Source organism: Colletotrichum fructicola (assembly GCF_000319635.2).
Source record: "Colletotrichum fructicola Nara gc5 chromosome Unknown KSG_Nara_v1_contig01, whole genome shotgun sequence".
Taxonomy (NCBI): domain Eukaryota; kingdom Fungi; phylum Ascomycota; class Sordariomycetes; order Glomerellales; family Glomerellaceae; genus Colletotrichum; species Colletotrichum fructicola.
The window spans coordinates 2,181,692-2,199,319 of NW_027094051.1; the positions used below are offsets into that span (position 1 = coordinate 2,181,692).

General features: G+C 56.1%; 8 protein-coding genes across 8 annotated transcripts; 6 read left to right on the forward strand and 2 right to left on the reverse strand.

Annotated features, from left to right (window-relative positions):
* Positions 1-1,135: 1,135 nt before the first annotated feature.
* On the forward strand, positions 1,136-2,858 carry CGGC5_v000622 (Eburicol 14-alpha-demethylase; the record flags this gene model as incomplete). The annotated part of the gene is made up of 3 exons (XM_032032245.1): positions 1,136-1,381; positions 1,462-1,659; positions 1,722-2,858. The coding sequence occupies 3 exons, from the start codon at positions 1,136-1,138 to the stop codon at positions 2,856-2,858; spliced, it is 1,581 nt and encodes a 526-aa protein (XP_031888323.1).
* Positions 2,859-3,611: 753 nt separating this feature from the next.
* On the forward strand, positions 3,612-4,700 carry CGGC5_v000623 (uncharacterized protein; the record flags this gene model as incomplete). The annotated part of the gene is made up of 1 exon (XM_032032244.1): positions 3,612-4,700. The coding sequence occupies one exon, from the start codon at positions 3,612-3,614 to the stop codon at positions 4,698-4,700; it is 1,089 nt and encodes a 362-aa protein (XP_031888324.1).
* A 713-nt stretch (positions 4,701-5,413) lies between these two features.
* On the forward strand, positions 5,414-6,442 carry CGGC5_v000624 (uncharacterized protein; the record flags this gene model as incomplete). Its single annotated transcript, XM_032032243.1, has 3 exons — positions 5,414-5,434; positions 5,513-5,933; positions 5,982-6,442. 3 exons carry the CDS (start codon positions 5,414-5,416, stop codon positions 6,440-6,442), a joined length of 903 nt encoding a protein of 300 aa, XP_031888321.1.
* Positions 6,443-7,137: 695 nt separating this feature from the next.
* Positions 7,138-8,610, forward strand: taf7 (Transcription initiation factor TFIID subunit 7; the record flags this gene model as incomplete). Its single annotated transcript, XM_032032242.1, has 1 exon — positions 7,138-8,610. The coding sequence occupies one exon, from the start codon at positions 7,138-7,140 to the stop codon at positions 8,608-8,610; it is 1,473 nt and encodes a 490-aa protein (XP_031888322.1).
* A 328-nt stretch (positions 8,611-8,938) lies between these two features.
* On the reverse strand, positions 8,939-9,669 carry CGGC5_v000626 (mitochondrial 54S ribosomal protein mL54; the record flags this gene model as incomplete). The annotated part of the gene is made up of 2 exons (XM_032032240.1): positions 8,939-9,195; positions 9,276-9,669. 2 exons carry the CDS (start codon positions 9,667-9,669, stop codon positions 8,939-8,941), a joined length of 651 nt encoding a protein of 216 aa, XP_031888530.1.
* Positions 9,670-10,219: 550 nt separating this feature from the next.
* Positions 10,220-10,617, reverse strand: CGGC5_v000627 (NADH-ubiquinone oxidoreductase 12 kDa subunit; the record flags this gene model as incomplete). The annotated part of the gene is made up of 2 exons (XM_032032239.1): positions 10,220-10,302; positions 10,392-10,617. The coding sequence occupies 2 exons, from the start codon at positions 10,615-10,617 to the stop codon at positions 10,220-10,222; spliced, it is 309 nt and encodes a 102-aa protein (XP_031888529.1).
* A 544-nt stretch (positions 10,618-11,161) lies between these two features.
* On the forward strand, positions 11,162-12,733 carry gar2 (the record flags this gene model as incomplete). Its single annotated transcript, XM_032032238.1, has 3 exons — positions 11,162-11,686; positions 11,739-12,343; positions 12,400-12,733. The coding sequence occupies 3 exons, from the start codon at positions 11,162-11,164 to the stop codon at positions 12,731-12,733; spliced, it is 1,464 nt and encodes a 487-aa protein (XP_031888522.1).
* Positions 12,734-15,179: 2,446 nt separating this feature from the next.
* CGGC5_v000629 (uncharacterized protein) lies at positions 15,180-16,517 on the forward strand (the record flags this gene model as incomplete). The annotated part of the gene is made up of 2 exons (XM_032032237.1): positions 15,180-15,282; positions 15,349-16,517. The coding sequence occupies 2 exons, from the start codon at positions 15,180-15,182 to the stop codon at positions 16,515-16,517; spliced, it is 1,272 nt and encodes a 423-aa protein (XP_031888521.1).
* Between the last annotated feature and the right edge of the window lie 1,111 nt (positions 16,518-17,628).

Below are 17,628 nucleotides of genomic sequence, written 5' to 3' on the forward strand. Positions count from 1 at the left end.
GCTGAAGACATGGCAAAAGCTTGAGTCCCATCGGAAATACAGGATATGTGCGATGATGAGGCGCAGATGGAGATGGTGGTGAGGTTGGCCCTCGGATTCTTATTCGGGTTCCAGGTTGGCAATTGCGAGCATGTGAGTGGCCACAGACCACCTCAGGATTCCACCGTTGGACGCTGTATTATCCGTACCTGCCTCGGGCAGATTCGCAGATTTCCGCCAACAGGGACGAGGGTCGGCTGGGGTAGTTTCTAGCGAATCGAAGACGGAGGGCACCAGAAGCCCTTGACGACAACAGTGTTTCAAAGGTGGAAAAGGGCGTAAATTGGCGACTGGATGGGGGCAATTTGAAAGTGGCTTCATCGCATTGAAAGACTTGCTTCTAGAGTTCTCGGTGTTGGCCTTCTATCGAATCATTCCCGTCTCCCAATGCTCGATTAGGCAGTGAGGGTCTCTTTATACGAATACGAACGGCCCGTCGTTGGTCGGTAGCCGGTGCCAACTCATTGGCCCATCCGGCACCCTTGCTCCCGATTTTCTGGCGCAACATGCAAGCTGGAGCAACAGTCTCCAAAGCACTAAGGGGCAAGCCGCAAAGGTCTGGCAGGAAAGGTAGGCAAAAAATTAAAAAAAATTCAAGCCATGCATCCTGTTTCCTGGCAGGTGCACTGAGCGGCTCAGGCCTTCTAGGCACTAGGGACGATCTAGGGACGGCCTAGGGGCCCTGTGACAGACGCCCCCAAAATGCGTTGCGGGTGGCTACCGTGCCACTGGCCAGATGTCACAGCTTCTGGGCTCCATGGATATGCGAGATGCGCTTGACCGCCGGGAGCTTTCCCATATGGACCATGCATTGGCTCGCTCATCGCGCAGGTTGCTTGCGCAAAAATGTGGGACCCAACAAAACGCGGCAGATATCTAATCTCACTATGTGATAATTTAAAACCACCTCTGTAGCCCCCCCTTCTCGATAACCCACGCCCTCTGCTCTCTCTCGCGCCACTGCTGCTCGTGTGCTACCTCCGGTCAAGAAAGTTGCGATCGAAGCCAAACTCGACGACATCGCCAATCCGCGTTCAATTGGCTCCTTCTTCGCTTCCCTTCACACTACCAGCGACCCCTTTTCGCGCCCTCGAGGATGGGTCTCCTGCAGGAGGTCGCAGGACCATTGTCGGACCAGTTCCAGAATCTGGGAACTGGTCTGCAGGTCACCGTCGGCTTCTTCGCCGTCATCGTCCTCTCCGTCGTCCTCAATGTCTTGTCCCAGGCCCTCTTCAAGAACGCCAACGAGCCTCCTCTGGTCTTCCACTGGTTCCCCTTCGTCGGCAGCACCATCACATATGGCATGGACCCCCCGACCTTCTTCAAGGTCAACCGTGAAAAGGTATGCGCACCCTAAAACTCCCAGTGTCGCAATAAACTTCCGGAACAAGCCTCCCGTACTGACAAGCATCACCCTGACAGTATGGTGATATCTTCACTTTCGTCCTCCTTGGCAAGAGAACCACCGTCGCCGTCGGCCCCCAGGGCAACGACTTCATTCTCAACGGCAAGCTCAAGGATGTGAACGCCGAGGAGATCTACACCGTCTTGACCACTCCTGTCTTTGGACGCGACGTCGTCTACGACTGCCCCAACGCCAAGCTCATGGAGCAGAAGAAGGTACATTGCCGCGGAAACTCTCCCGCCGGAAGCTTTGTTGCTGACAGCTCCCGCCCCTCCAGTTCATGAAGATCGCCCTGACCACCGAGGCCTTCCGCTCCTACGTCCCTATCATCGCCGACGAGGTTTCCAACTACTTCAAGCGCAACCCTGACTTCAAGGCCAACTCCGGCGTCGTCAACCTGCCTCCGAAGATGGCCGAGATCACCATTTTCACCGCTTCCCACGCGCTCCAGGGTGCCGAGATCCGCAACAAGTTCGACGAGACCCTCGCTGCTCTGTACCACGACCTCGACATGGGCTTCACCCCCATCAACTTCACCCTGCACTGGGCGCCTCTCCCCTGGAACAAGAAGCGCGATCACGCCCAGCGCACCGTTGCTCAGATCTACATGGACACCATCAAGGACCGCCGCGACAACGGCCGCACTGACGGTCTTGACATCATGTCCCACCTTATGAACTCCACCTACAAGAACGGCACCAAGGTCCCCGACCACGAGATCGCCCACATGATGATCGCCCTCCTCATGGCCGGCCAGCACTCTTCGTCTTCCACCAGCTCCTGGATTATGCTCCGTCTCGCCCAGTACCCCCAGATCATGGAGGAGCTCTACCAGGAGCAAGTCCGCGTTCTCGGCGCGGACTTGCCTCCCCTCAAGTACGAGGACCTCGCAAAGCTGCCCCTCAACCAGGCCATCATCAAGGAGACCCTCCGCCTGCACGCTCCCATCCACTCCATCATGCGCGCCGTCAAGTCTCCCATGCCCGTCCCCGGCACCAAGTTCGTTATCCCCACCAGCCACACCCTTCTCGCCGCCCCCGGAGTCTCTGGAACCGATCCCGCCTACTTCCCCAACCCTGAGGTCTGGGACCCCCACCGCTGGGAGGCCGACTCTCCCAACGCCCCGAAGATTGGCGGCAAGGATGCCGAGGACGAAGAGAAGGTTGATTACGGTTACGGTTTGGTCAGCAAGGGTGCCGCGTCGCCCTACCTGCCCTTCGGCGCCGGCCGTCACCGTTGCATCGGCGAGCAGTTTGCCAACGTGCAGCTGCAGACCATTACCGCCATGATCGTGAGAGAATTCAAGTTCCGCAACGCCGACGGCAGCGACAAGCTCATCGGCACAGACTATGCCTCTCTCTTCTCACGGCCTCTGGAGCCTGCCAACATTTACTGGGAGAAGCGTGAGGCGTAAGTTTTGGTGGGAGCGGGATTTGGTCAGATTTTGGGTTTTAGGGAATGTATATTGTAAGCCATTATGACTATATCACATGGCCGGAGACAAGAAAAAGACATAGACATGAGGCTACGGCGCAGATGGCAGACTAAAGATGGTCGCTGTCGAATAATATTAATACAAAAGACGTTATGACATCACGACCAACATCCATCAATCCCACCAAAGAAAGAAAAAAATTGCCGATCCCCGTGGCGCAAACCGTAACCGCGCTGATGAATTTGACGTATATTGTCAATCAGAAGTTTAAGCTCACAGGCCGTACTGTGTCCCCGTGCGGGGCCCGGCCGGATGGTGATGTTGACGACTTCCCCATGCTGGGACTTGCTCGGTCGGTCGGCACAGCGTTTTGTTTCAAAGTCAGTGCGGTAACTGGGGTGGTCTGGACGACGTCTCAGACCGGGACATCCCCCCTTCTCAACCTTCGCCTCATCCCAATCCTACACCTTAGGCTCACTCATACCCAGAGCCGTCACTCACGCAATCGCCTTACGAACAGCCGCGTACAACTGGCGTGGGGTTTTTTGAGTTTATCCCTTGACGTCGCATCCAACGTCAATTGCATCCCGAACCGTCCGTCGTCACTCGATATATATCGAGGTTACCGCGTGAAAGATAAACAGCCCAAAGATTCGCCCTGCGACGGCAAATTCGTGCGGTCGCATTACTCGTCAAAGAATCCGGGATCTACGCCCAACGCCGACAGTCGGAATGAGCGCGGAGGACGAGAACCTGGGGCCCCTGGTTCGGCTATGGGGCCTCCGGACGGAGCAGCTCCCGGCGCCGAGCGCAACTACGGCCGACTTGGCGCCGTTCCTCATCGCCGTGCTGCAGGAAGCCGTCCCTTTTATCGATGCCGTCGCGCCCAAGGATGGTACTGCACGGCCAAGTGAGTGGAAGGCGAAGGGCACCAAGTCCTACCCTGAGTCGACGGCGCAGGTTGAGCTGTACGAGCGCGTTATCCCCGCCGCAGAGCTCGAAAAGGAGGCGGCAAGGAACAGTCTGTCTAATGGCGTGGATGCTCCTGAGACGTGGGCTTGTCGGAGGAGTATTCACAAGGACAGGCCCTCGAAGGGGACTGCGGCTTGGGAGGAGTTTGTAAAGTGCTTCAAGGACGACCATGTTGAGGCCGAGAAGGCGTTTACTCCGAATGTCATGGAGGCGAGAGAGGCGCTGGCCTGGGATTGTGCCGGGGTCGCTGTTGAAGAGGGCGGCTCGACGTGGGACGACTTCAGGGTCGGCGTATTTGAGATCAAACACAAACTCGGGATGCCGCTGAAGAACCGCGTATTTCCCGAGTTGATCATTACGGCAAAGGCTAGAGAAGCCGACGAGTTCATCGTCGTGTCCATCCCCATGGCAGATCTCGACAAGGCGGACTACGGCGGACTGGTGAAGGAGAAGGGGATCGTCATGGCAGCCTATGTGAGCGTCGAGAGAGTGAGGAAGACGCCAACGGGCGCAATCGAATGGATCATGGCAACGGCATCGGACGCAAAGGGGGTCTTGCCTGCTTGGATACAGGCCAGAGCTGTCCTTGGTGTGGTTGCCAAAGACGTGGCGCTCTTTCTGGGATGGATCGCTGAGGAGCGCGAAAAGGGAACGAGCGTGGGCAAGTGGACTGCCGTCAAGGGGAACAGAACCGATCCCAACCGCAGAGCATCGACTGCTGTTGAGGATGGCGAGTCTTCCTCGCAGGGAAGGAACTCAAGACAGGGGGTGTCGTCGAGACACGGGAAGGAACCGGCTGCTAGTCTGAACGGGACGAGGGCAGGGACGAATGGGCAAGCACACGTTTGAACGGCGCGTTCTGGGATATTGGACGGAAATAATGGAAGGCGACTAACTACCCTACCCTAATTTGCAACTCATGGAATTCGCTCAATCGCATTGTTTCGTTGCCGGGCTACGTCGAAGATGCATACTTTGATCGGTACTCAGCCGCCCAGTTCCTGTGCCTTTGGAGTCCTTGAACAGGAGGTGAGTACAACATGACATTTCAGATAGGCCAAGAAGTTGCGTGTCAACAGAATTGCTGAAGAGGGGCTTCCTTCCTCGTCACCGCAACCGAGGAAGGTGCTAAGGGGAGACTCCTGCCGCCGGAGACTAAAGGCGAGGGCCTTCTTTCCCAAAACAAGGTACTTATATGAGGTAAAAGGCAGTCCTTGGCCTGCACCGGCGCTTGCCTTGGAGCCCGTCACCTGCCCTAGTACGTGCCTGCCTTCCTTCCGTCGTTAAACTTCCCCTCTCCCATTCTCAGAGCCCTTCGTTTGATTCCCAACGCCGACCGATGCACAGTGCCGGCCGTATCCCTCCCCGCGTCTTTTTTACTGCTGAATGGGCTTCTTCTCACATTCGTTTCCGATTTCTATTTTCCAATCTAGCCACGTTCCCCTTAATCTTTGATATCCAGAAGCTGCTGTCTTGTATTCCCGTCGCGAACCCGAGATTCGTTCAACAATTCAATCAGAATGAGCGTGACCTATCCCGCCAAACCAATGACAACGGATCAAATGACATCCTCTTCCACGCCGGTAAAAGCAGTCCCTTCCAATCTTTCGTTGATCTGGCCAGAAGAGGGTCCGTGAAATCATGGTAACCATTATGCGCAGGCTCCTGGCAATGGTCCGATCGTACCAGACACGCTGCTGTACTACAATCTCTATGATCAGCTCTGGAAGCAGCGCCAGAAGCAAGAGGACTTTGAGAAACGGCTCGACACCAGCGAGAAGGAGAAGGAGGACTTTCGGACCACTTTTCAAGCAGAACTCAACGCCTTAGAAAAGCAGCTCAAAGGTCAGACATCGGCGTTCATGAAGAAGCTACGCCAGTCAGAGGAGCGATTGGAAGCAAGGCTAGACGCAATGCAGCGCCAACTTGATACACAAAAGACCACACAAAACGCAAATGCCGAAACAGTGCAACACGACATCCGTAATCTTCAAAGGAACCTAGATCTGAGATCAGGCCAACAGACTGCGCCAGCACCAGCGTTGCCAGTAATTCGCGACCTCAAACGACCTATCACGACAGGTAAGTCGACAAGGAATCAGGTTTCGCAGATGAGCTGACCGCTGTAAGATGAGGCAGTAGCAGTGAAGCGAAGAAAAGAGGATGGACTTTCGCCAGTGGTCGACTTAGATACGCGCGGGCACCCACAGTCTAGCTCCCCGAAGCCGACGCAAACTCGATCGAAAACCAGGCCAAAGCAGTCAGCCTCTGGCAACAGTCGCGAGAAGGCGTCCAAGACTCGAATGGAAGAGTTTCGCCAGCACCAGAAGGATGCTCATGAAGCATATCTGCAGCTGAAATCCACAAACTTCAATGCAGTGCGAGCATTCGTGTACAAGTTCATCGAGAACATTTCCGACTTCGAAATTTCTCAGAAGTTCCAACTGGAACTGCTCACAGTGCTGCCGGATTATCTAAGAGAGGGAAAGAAAAGCAAATATGGTTGGCGACATGTTGTTGCTGTGGGAGGTACTTTGAAATGGGAGGATGTCTCGCGAGTCGCCAGTTCCATTGATGTTGGCGAGGACTAGAACTGAAGGATGGGGAGAGAAGTTTTTCGCTAGGTGCTGGGTGATTAAAAGGCTTTGGGCCTATGGGTATTTGCTTGGCGAGAATGAGGCGCATTGGGAGACCTGACATAAATTATATTCCGTAGCAGAGTTCCCGGTTCGATCATTATTCTAGATATGAATAGAGTCTCTTCAGTCATAGAATGGAAAATGGTGATAACGTCTCCTAGACGAGGAACGTCTGTGCGCCCCCTACCTTGTCAGTGGAGTTTGGCGCGAATGGTGTGTTTGTCACGCTAAAACTTACCACGCGTGTCCTGCAAGGCTGCGGCACTAGGTACCCCAGATACCTCGCCCAGGCACCTTTCCCGCGCTGCAACAGTCCATTGAATCTGGAAGTCCAGGGACGGTGCGCCACACCTCCAAGCCAACAGGAAGGACCGGACCCAGAGAACTTTCCGCGACGACTCCGGGTTTTCCATTCCAAACAGCCTCCACGGTCGACAAATCCCATCGTTAGCAAGTGTTTTGTCGCGGCACTCTGCTTCATACGCTACCTACCATCTCCGAATGCGATCCGCCTAGTCACGAGGGAGGCTCCGACCGGCGCCTGCCACCCCTGGCGCGAAAGCTTCACCCATCGCCACATCTCGTGAATCCCGCAGCGCATCCGAAATCGATATATCCAAGTCTTTCCCTACTACACCTTCCTCAATATGCCTGACATAAGCGCTCCGCCGCCGCCGCCGCGACCCAAGTTGAAGCTCAAGGCATCATTCAGCGAACCAAACGGGGCGCCCGCGACGCCGTCAGTGTCGACTCCTCTCTCGACAACGAAGATCAAGCTCAAACCCTCACAACCGCCAACGCCCGCCAGCGCCGACACACCGAAACCTGTGAAGACGAAGGCAGGACGTCAACCGAAGCCAACGAGCAAGCTCATCGAATCGAAGAAGCGCGAACAAGACGAGATCGACGACGATGGCTTAAGCCGGTCGGCGAAGAAGATTAAGCTCCTCAAAACGCCTACCGTGGCGACTCCAGGCAACCGTCACATTGTGGTTAAGGCCAAAGGCAAACCACCAGTTCACCCCCCCGGCGATGGCTACGATTCGGAGGCTAGCGACCAAGAGAAGGACCCCGTCATCGAGGAACAGTTCATCTTGCGTATGATGCCCGGCGAACACTGCGAATATGTCAGGAAATGTATAGAGGAAGGAAAGGTCGGTGTGGCACGAAAAGACGGCGGCGCGGATATTGCCATCAAGTTTATCGACGACGAAAGCCGACGCGCTTTGGTTATAGTCAAAGGCCAGCATTACGCGGCAGTCATGGTGGAGTTGCCAACCATCACAGAGGGCATGAAGTCTTGGGACAGGAAAACCTTCATGAAGTCGGCCGACATTTGCCACATGCTTCTCGTCTTTCAACAAGTCAAGAGTGAGGATGAGGCGAGGAAGGTACCGTTACCGCCGATGATCCAACCCGGATTCAAATGGCCTCACGGTCTGACACCGCCCATGCACGACGCTGCCAATCAGAGATTTGCAAAGGTCATTAGTCGGTCGGAGATCGAACTGAAGGAAAATGAGGTTAAGAAGCTTTTAGCGGCCGACGCGGCTGCTGTATCCTCCAAGTACGAACTCATCGATGAGAACAAACCCACGTACGAGGAGTACTCCGAAGACGAACAAGATGCCGATGGCGAGGCAGACGATAGTGGCTACTTCCCGGCCGAGGGTTACGCTAACGGCGAACTGTTTGACGATGACCTTGAAGCTGAGCTGGAGGCTGCCTTTGAGGAGGAGATGAATCAACCAACAACCGAGGTTGGAACGCCGGCAACACAGTTTGAGGCAGCTACGCCGATGACGATGAACACCGGTACACCAGCGGCCAACGCGCAAGACAGTGGCGATGGAGAGGAATCCGCTGTGAGCGAAGAAGATGAGGACGACGACGACGACGACGATGAAGATGACGACGACAGAGCCCGTCTGGATGAAGTCAAGGCCGTCCGTGAAGACATTACACAACTCAAGAATGAAATCAGCAAGAAGGAGGCTGAGATGGCTACAATAAGCAACAAGATCTTGCGTGGCCGCGTGGAGTCTCGTCTCAAGGACCTTAAGGCAGAGCTTCATCTCAAGATGACCTCTATAGGAGAAGAGGAAGAGGATGAGGACTAGTTGGTGTCATCGAAGCACTGGGAATAGCGTGGGGCATTCTTCAAAATGGTTTGACCTCTGTCGTGGGTCACATACACACACATTTCTACAGCTATGTATGCCTAGAGCAGAATCATAGGCACATAAGCATAATATTGAAAGCCAAGGTGCTTTGCAACGTCCTTTCTCCTCTAGTTGCGTCATTGAAGTGATGATATAAGAGCCGGCAACGCCGACAGTAGATATTTTACAAGAGCCAAACCACCTTTTTCATGCTCTCTATGGTACATGACCAAGCCCGCGACCGCCGCAATCCCGTGAATGCCCACACCTTCACCACAGACCATGTTTACATAGACTTGAGGTAGTTAGTCTCCTTAATCTTGGCCTTGCGCTCCTTGCGCATCGCCTTGCGCAGGTCTTCTCTCTTCTCCAGGGCTTGCAGGTTGTGCGTAACGTCCTTGCCCTTTTCTCCGGGCAAGTTGATGGACTGCTGCGGCATGGGGATCTTGGGAGCGAGAGCCTCCGTATCACCGGAGGCGAGGAGCTTGGCTTCGATGGCCTTTTGGCGCTTGGCAGCAAGCTTACGTTGCTTCTTGGATTTGGCTGGTGGGCGCATGGGCATGTTAGCAAAGGAACTAGATCACAAGAGCCGTTTCCTAGGTCTGATCGGCGGGCACACATACAGAACATCTCGGCGGCGAGATCATCCGCAGACTCTGTAGTCTCCTTCTTGGTCTCGAGGCATGTCCACAACCAGTCGGGGTACTCCTCATCAGGCAGGGCAACGGGATCCGTCTTGCCCTTTGTGTAGTTCAGGCCGTTGAGGATGGTGCCGGCGGGGCACGAGGACACTGGCTTCGCAGGCGTCTTGACGGTGTCGTCTTTGATGTTGGACAGCTTCGGGGGGGCCTCCGGGTTGGCGGGGGGTGCTGGCGCAGCATCGGGAGCGGCAGAGGTGCCAGCGGCGGCGTTTTTTGTCCGCGCTGAGAGGGAGAAAGGTCTGACGAGGAGGGCGCCGGCGCTGGGCTGGAGACGGGGCAGAGCCGTGGCTCGCCGCATACATGTTCTGCAAATCATGCTGGTTCTCTGATATGTGCACGCGACGGGACGGGAACGGCGCGCTTGGTATTGGTCGTCGACGGAGGAGGGGTCCTGGTCGTGGTGTTGCGAAATGCGTGAGCTTGAGCTTGGGGTGCGGTGGAAAAATTCTGGGGCGGGCCGGACGGGCCTGTTGCGCACCCGGCGTCGGAGGCCCACGTCAAGTGATGTGCACCGAAGCTACAGACATGCTGCAATACACTCCTCGAGGTTTTTCAGGGCCCATTGAACAATCAATTGAGTGCGTTTTCAAGTTTTGAACCATTTCTCGAGTAGTAGCAACTGATCCAGACATTTTCGTCTGCAAATCAATATCCGTGTCGGATAAGTGCATAACTTCAAAAAGCCTTGATTGATTCGTTTGTACATATAGCGCGAGGGATATCTCCATCACGCGGCCAATTGCCATGATATTGAAATGGCCCAGGTCCTCCGTTTCCCTTCCAGTTGTCAACGGGAACCTCTATCAAAGCGACGCCGTATTCCGCATCGGAACGCTCATAAACCATCACGCCTAGACATAGTTCATTCATGCCTGCTTGGTGATGTAGTTCTGCTGCTGGAACAGTGTGCCCTTAACCTTCTTCTCCTTCAACAGCTCAAGGTACTTTTCTGTATTCATGCGTCAGCAGTTCGACCTCCTGAACGGATTGACTCTGCCTGTTGCTGTCCAACAAGCCCTCGCGCCGGATGAGACTAACCCCTCAGATGGCCGCACTTCTCCAAGTGGTTGACGCCCTCTTTCTTGTAGCACTTGCCCAACTCCTCACCGACGAGACGCAACATCATGGCGCCGACCCATTGCTCGCGGATGATGGCGTCCTGTGCCTGCTTGAACGCCTTGGTGTCGTCGTAGTCGACGCCGTCGAAGGTCGGCGGGACCTTGGGCTTCTGGGCCAGGAACATCTCGGACTCGGGGGTCGGCATCTTGACTGGTGGTGGGATCGAGTCGTCTCGGGTGGAACGGGGTCGAATTGGTCAATGGGGCACCGGAGGTCGAGGGGTGCGTCGCGGCGAGACGTTGAGCTTTGGTGGTGATCGATTTCGGGACCGGGTTGGTTGGCTGGCATGGGCTGCACCGGGACTGGAGGAGCAAGCTAAAGGTCAGCAGAATGCGGCGGCCTTAATTCGCAGGCTACAGGCCCGAAGCCTCCCCCAGGCACACGACTCAGCTACGGCTTTCGGTACGTACCCACCGCTCATGCAGCCCCTCGCTCACCGCCCGCGCCAGTCGCGGGCGCCCCGCTGAAAAGTTGGCAAATCGCAAAAAAAAATCTCTGTCGCAGGACCCTTCGCCCCAACCACCGGACCCTGGCCTTATAAGTCAAGCTACCACCTCGAGACACCTCTGAAGTTTTCCTCGAGCATCCTCCCATCTCTGGAAAAAAGCCTTTCTCCTGCTCTTTTCCATCCTTCTATCCTTACTTCCCTCTCTCTATACCCTTAATCCTTTATACCCACACACATCACAATGGGCAAGACCAAGTCTACCACCAAGGGCAGCAAGGCCGCTGACCCTCTCACCAAGGTGAAGAACGCCGGCGTCTCTAAGGCTTCTGAGAGCCCCAAGGCCAAGTCCAAGGCTATCGCCAAGGACCTCGCCACCAAGGAGAAGAAGAAGGCCAAGAAGGTCGTCGAGCCTGAGTCCGAGTCTGAGTCCTCCAACAGCAGCGAGTCCGAGGAGGAGGAGGAGTCCGACTCCAGCGACTCTTCCGACTCTGAGGAGGAGAAGCCTGCTGCCAAGAAGGCCGCTCCCAAGGCCGCCGCCAAGAAGGCTGCCGAGTCCTCCGACAGCGAGTCTGAGGCTTCCGACTCTGACTCCGACTCCTCCGAGTCTGAGGAGGAGGCCCCCAAGCCCAAGGCCAAGGCCAACGGTGTCGCTAAGACCAACGGCGCCGCCAAGAAGGACGAGTCTTCCGACAGCGACTCCAGCGAGGAGGACTCTGACGACTCCGAGGACGAGAAGACCGAGAAGAAGGCTGAGAAGAAGGCCGAGGTAAGCACCAACTTCGCCTGCTGTGTCAACATCCACTAATAGCTCCCGACAGTCTTCCGACTCCGACTCCGACTCTGACTCTTCCGACTCCGATGAGGAGGAGGACTCCTCCGACTCTAAGGAAGCCTCGGAGACTGAGACCAAGACCGAGGAGCCCTCCAAGAAGCGCAAGGCCCTGGATGACCCCGTCGTCCCCGGCAAGAAGGCCCGCACCGACATCTCCGACAAGAGCTCTACCCTCTTCGTTGGCTCCCTTGCCTGGGCTGTCGATGACAACACCCTCTACGAGGCCTTCCAGGAGTTCCCCGACCTGACTGGTGCCCGCGTCGTCACCGACAAGCAGACTGGCCGCAGCCGTGGCTTCGGCTACGTCGACTTCGGCAACCCTGAGGCCGCTGCCGCCGCTCTCGAGGCCTCCCAAGGAAAGGACCTCGCTGGCCGCGCCATGAACATCGACTTCTCTGGCCAGAAGCCCGCCGGCGACGGCAACCACCAGGCTCGTGCCCAGGACCGCGCCCAGAAGCACGGTGACACCGTTAGCCCCGAGTCCGAGACTCTGTTCGTCGGTAACCTGCCTTTCGACACCGACCAGGACACTGTCCACGCTTTCTTCAGCGAGGTTGCCGAGGTTGCCAGCGTTCGCCTGCCTACCGACCCGTAAGTCATACCACATCATGGTGTTCAAAGATCCTCAAGACTAACAACGTCAATAGTGACAGCGGCAACCTGAAGGGTTTCGGCTACGTTTCTTTCAACAGCATTGAGGACGCCAAGTCTGCCTTCTCTCAGCTCAACGGCCAGTACCTCGGTGAGGGCCGCAGCGGCCGTGCCGTCCGTCTGGACTTTGCTGGCCAGAAGCCTAACCGTGACGGCGGTGGTGGCCGTGGTGGTGGCCGCGGTGGCTTCGGAGGCCGTGGTGGCGGTCGTGGTGGTGGCCGTGGCAACTTCGGTGGACGTGGTGGTGGTCGCGGCGGTGGCCGTGGTGGATTCTCCTCCACCAACCGTGGTGGCTTTGGTGACTTCAAGGGCTCCAAGATCACCTTCTAAATGGTGACGCAAGCCGCACGATGATGATGATACTTCAGAGGGCATATATCGCGGGTACACACTGTGGGCTTCGTGGGCTGTCGGTTCGAGACAAGTTTCTTCCCCGCGGGGACTGTGGGCTTTGAGAGCAGTCTCCTTGGAGACATGATGGACCTGAGGGCATTTCACTTTGACCGTGGGCTTGTGGCGTCTCTTGCATATCACAGAGGCATATTGTGGGATCTGTACGCTATTGTGGGTTGACCAAGAGGGCACATGTTGCATAAGCAACATCTTCACAGTGGGCAGATGGCTTATTATCCAAAAGTTGGGAAGAATCTTGTGTGTCTGTATACTCAGACATGTCCGCGAGGGGATCAACTTTGACGATGAAGATGGCTTCTGTGGGCTCTGGGGGTTGCTCTCGGCAGTCTACCTATGGGTATTCTGTTGATGTGGCTGGTCAGGCGTTTTCTCTCCTTCGGTTACTCTTGAACTTGGAACGATACCATGCTTTGCGACGCAGAATGGAGTAAGTATACCTTCTCCCCGTGAATGTCATTATTCGGCGGGGCAAAATATTGGCCATGAGGACTTCGGCGTTTAGGGATCGGCTCCTAGTGTAATATAAAAGTTTTGATGTTTATCCATGAACACGTTCTTGCAGTTCCATTCCGTGCTTCTGGTGATGATGTTGTTGTGAAGACTACACGTATCTAGTGAGGTTGGCGTGGCTGGCAGTAATTAACATTTCATGCAGTTTATGGATGGCTATCTCACAGCAGGGAAGTGCCCGACTTCGCTCCCATTCGCCAGCAACCTCGTGGCTCAGCTTCCCGCGCAACGGTGCGTCATTGGGCGGCACGAGGTATGGTCCCAGCCACCCCCGTGATGACGGGTAATCTACAACCCTCCCATCAGTCTAGAACAGCGACTGAAGACATTGATCACTTCGCCATCCGCGCCCTCCAGCAGCAACGTCACGGGTGAACACCTGTTCGCAGTTGGATGGGCTGAGACGCCCCCGGGTGGAAGCGCCGCAAACTTGCTCAGCCGTTGCAGTACGTAAGGAGCGCATGCGTACGTAGTATGCGTTGCTGTGCTTAAAGCAACGAAACGGACGAATCTGTTGGGTAACGGAACGGTGGAGCGGCGGGGAGAGGAGAAGGTCACGTCAGTGGAATCTGGCATGACTTAGGGGACGATTATAAGACGACAATCGCGGCGTGTCACGGCTTGTCTTGGGATCGTCCTTGTCGCGGGATGCAAGTCGCAGACCACTCGCTGGCGCCAGGCGACAGTTCTGCAGGTTCACAGCTGGTTTTGTAGCACCGGGTCGCAACTTTAAGGCCCAACGTCGAGGGCCGGTGTCGGTGGTGCTCCGGTGCAGCTTGACAACGATGACATGAGGGTGGAATGCTAATGCCGGTCTGGCGCTGATGCTGATGCTGGTGCTGATGGTAACGCAGGCGCAGCTCGCGCTTCCCACTGTTTTCCCACAGTATGAGGTGGTTTCTCCACTGACGTGCACCTGACCCCGCTACCTCGCAGCACTTGGCGGCCCGGAAGACGTGTGCGGGTGGGATGTTTGGGGGCCGGCAGACGGTACGGGATTCGAGGCACGGTACCGATCATTATGCCTGGCTGCAGCACAACCCAGGTTCTGCGCACTCTGGCGAACAGTATCGCAGCACGCCGTTATAATAGCGTCATGGACCTGCCACTATCCGCACTGTCCTTATCTATGTTATTCGCAGCTGGAATGCCTCAGAATCACCTCGGGCGCACCGTCTGATGTCGACGTGATGGCCCAAGCACCTGACACGGTGCGATGGCCGGAATCTACAAGCGCCGACCCAAAGCAGCAGGTCACTCTGCACCACACGGGGGCTGCAGTTGTACATCATCTTCCTGGTCCGCTCCGTTATCCATTTCTCCAAGACTCCAGTCTCTCCAAGTCTCCGCCGTATCGCATGCCTGCTGGATGGAGACTGGTCCCCTTCCCCCTCAACCACCACCCCCTACCTACCTAACCTCCTACGTTTACGTGCTGCAACAAAGAGCCAGCCAGCCAGCCAACGGGCAGGGCCTCAACACCATCTCACCGACCCTGCGTACCTTGGTGAGCTAAGCCATAATCGAAGCGGTCTGCTGCATCTTTCCTCCTAACTTTCCAACTTCTCCCTTTCCTCCGCTCCTCTGACCTTTGTACACCACGTTTTCTCGAACCATCGTCGACGTCGCGCGAACAGACATCTCGGACCGCGAGCTAAGCATCTCCAGCGTATACTTCTTATCTTGCTCAAAACGCGGGGTTTCGGACGGAGGAAGCGCCTCCCCCCCACACCCGTCCAGCCACATCCCCCGACGTCGACGACAACTTCATCCCTTACGAACCAAGGCCACGAACTTGTTGCTTTTTCATTTTGTTCTGTTTCAACGGCGTCGAAAAATAAGGCATAGCATCATGGATGGACAGCAGCAGCAGCGCGACGAGCGCGCCGGTCAGAACAATAGAGTCCCAGTAAACGGAGCGCAGTCCGCTGCAGGGCCGCGGAGGAGAAATGACGGTCAGTGGCTTGCATCCCAGGGGCTCGGTGCAGCTGACGATGAAATACTGACACGACTTGCCTCAGAATCGTGGGTTGAAATCGCGTCGCAGCCGTCTTCGTCTTCGCTCTCGTCCATCGGAGACGAGATCGTCACGACCGGTCTCCGAGTCGGCGGGTCTATGGCCGCTCGCCGACGTCGCTTACATCACCCACCCGCCCCTCGGTCTTTCCATGTCGACCAGACAGCTATTCACGCCGGCACAAGCAGTCAGGAAGAATATGAAGAGAGCGAGAGCGAGGAGGACCGATGTCTGACGAGCTCGACCGAGAACGTGCAACCTTCTGTTCGGGCGCCGTTCCAACAGCAGCTATCGGCCCAGGTGGAGTCAGAGGACTCGGATGATGGCGATGAGATCGCGACTGCCCTAGGAGCACGCGTCCCCGACGACCCGGTCTTCAGGCCTCACCCAAATGCGTTCTCTCATCCGCCGTCGGGCTTGCACAGGAGTCAGTCTGCCGGCTCGGCCATCCATCAGCACCCGCATAGTGGCGTAAGACCGTCGCTCTCCCATCGGTCCCAGACGAGAGTGCACCGCAGCCCGCCAAACTTCATGTCGCCGGCGTACCAAGCCGACAACGATGCCGCTCTCCGTGCTTCCCTCACCACCCTCCTCTCGTGTGCTGCTGCCGCTCGGGGTCTGCCCAAGTACAAGGACAGTGAGCAGCAAGGCGCACCGGCCGCTACTGGAGTCGGACCTAGTTCTCAGCCTGTAGAACTGAGGCTCATGCCTGAATCTGAACTCATGACTGATAGACAACCACAACCTCTAGCCCCATCACCAGCCAAGACACCTGCTCGGTCACGGACCGCCACATCTTCTACGCCTTCATCACCCAAGAGCGAAGGCGTTGACAAGCACAAGAGGACTTCCTCTTCACAAACTCGCTCGTCGAGGGCGACGAAGAAGAAGAAGGTGGCCGCCGGCGAGGACGCGCTCATTAGCCCGACTTTGCTGACCTGGGTTGTGAGCGCTGGCGTCGTGGTGCTTGTTTCCGTGGTCGGGTTTGGCGCGGGCTATGTGATCGGCCGCGAGGTTGGACGTCAAGAAGTGCTCTCGGCGGCGGGAGCGGGCGTCAACGCTTCGACCGTAGCAGACTCTTCGTCGTGCGGTAGGGAAGTTATTCGTTCTTCCGGCGGTGGCCTTCGTCGCCTCAGGTGGGGTGCGGGGGTTGGCCGAAGCGTTGTTGCTTGATTCAGATTCGAAGATCTCGTCTGAATCATGAGGCGTCGGATACTATTTACGTCCCTATCTCTACCCTTAGTCCGGGGGAATCCGGGGTACGGGGGTGGATTTGATGGGTGTGATGGGTTCCGACATTTCTTGTTCACTTTTTTTTTAGCCGGTCTCCATCTCTCTTTCGTCACCAACGGGTTTGAATGCGGGCTACGACGAATATAGACGATCATCAACCATGGATACCTCTTGCTTCCTATTTTGGGGAAATCGCGGAACATGCCTGACAAACGAAAACGGGGATAGGCGTGGGCGTGTGTTTATGTGTGTTGTGTTCTGCCTGGGTGCGGACATACTCACAACAAGTCATTATTATACTTCAGCTTCATCTGAAATGATCAACGATCGGGGGTTTGGAAAGCCAAGGGGGCTGGGCAGCATTGGCGTGAAAGCTTTTTTACCCCCTCGTTCTTTCCTTTGCAATTGCTTGTTTTTTCCGTCTCTCTCTCTCTCTCTGGTCATCATGGGTCTGGTTTTGAAATTCCGCTGCGATCGCACCCGGGGGATTATCTGCGAAAGGGGGTTGAGGCTTGGCTTCTGGGTTGTCTGTACACCCTTTACCTTGCCCTCAATCTCTTGGCAAAGATGGGCTCTGCGACGCCGGCATACGTGAAACCAACTTCATCTTGCGGGTTAGCTTTAACACGGTTAGTCTAATACAATCAAAGGGCATGGTACGCGGCAGACAACTTCGCTACAAGCACACACATGTGAAAGTGAAAAGGGAGGCATGGGTGAGTGGGTAAAAGAGTTTCGCCCGAACAATCTGATTAGATTTGTTGGCTGTGTTTACGTGATTCTTGCTTGCGTACGTCTGTCTTGTCTCCGCTGCAAGTCAGCAAGCCAAAAATGTAAGAGAGTTTAGTCCATCCTCTGACACACGCAGCCGTGGCTGCAAGGCCAGAGTCACCCGAAACCAGCAACAGGCAAAACCCACATGCGGTGTCGTGTGTCGTTCGCGCAGTCCGGACAGTCCGCAAATTCTGCTTGGCTGGCTGGCTGGCTGGCTGGCCTTGGGCTGCGGGAGGGTAAGGACGGGCAAAAAGTTTCGTTGACAACTCCGTTGACA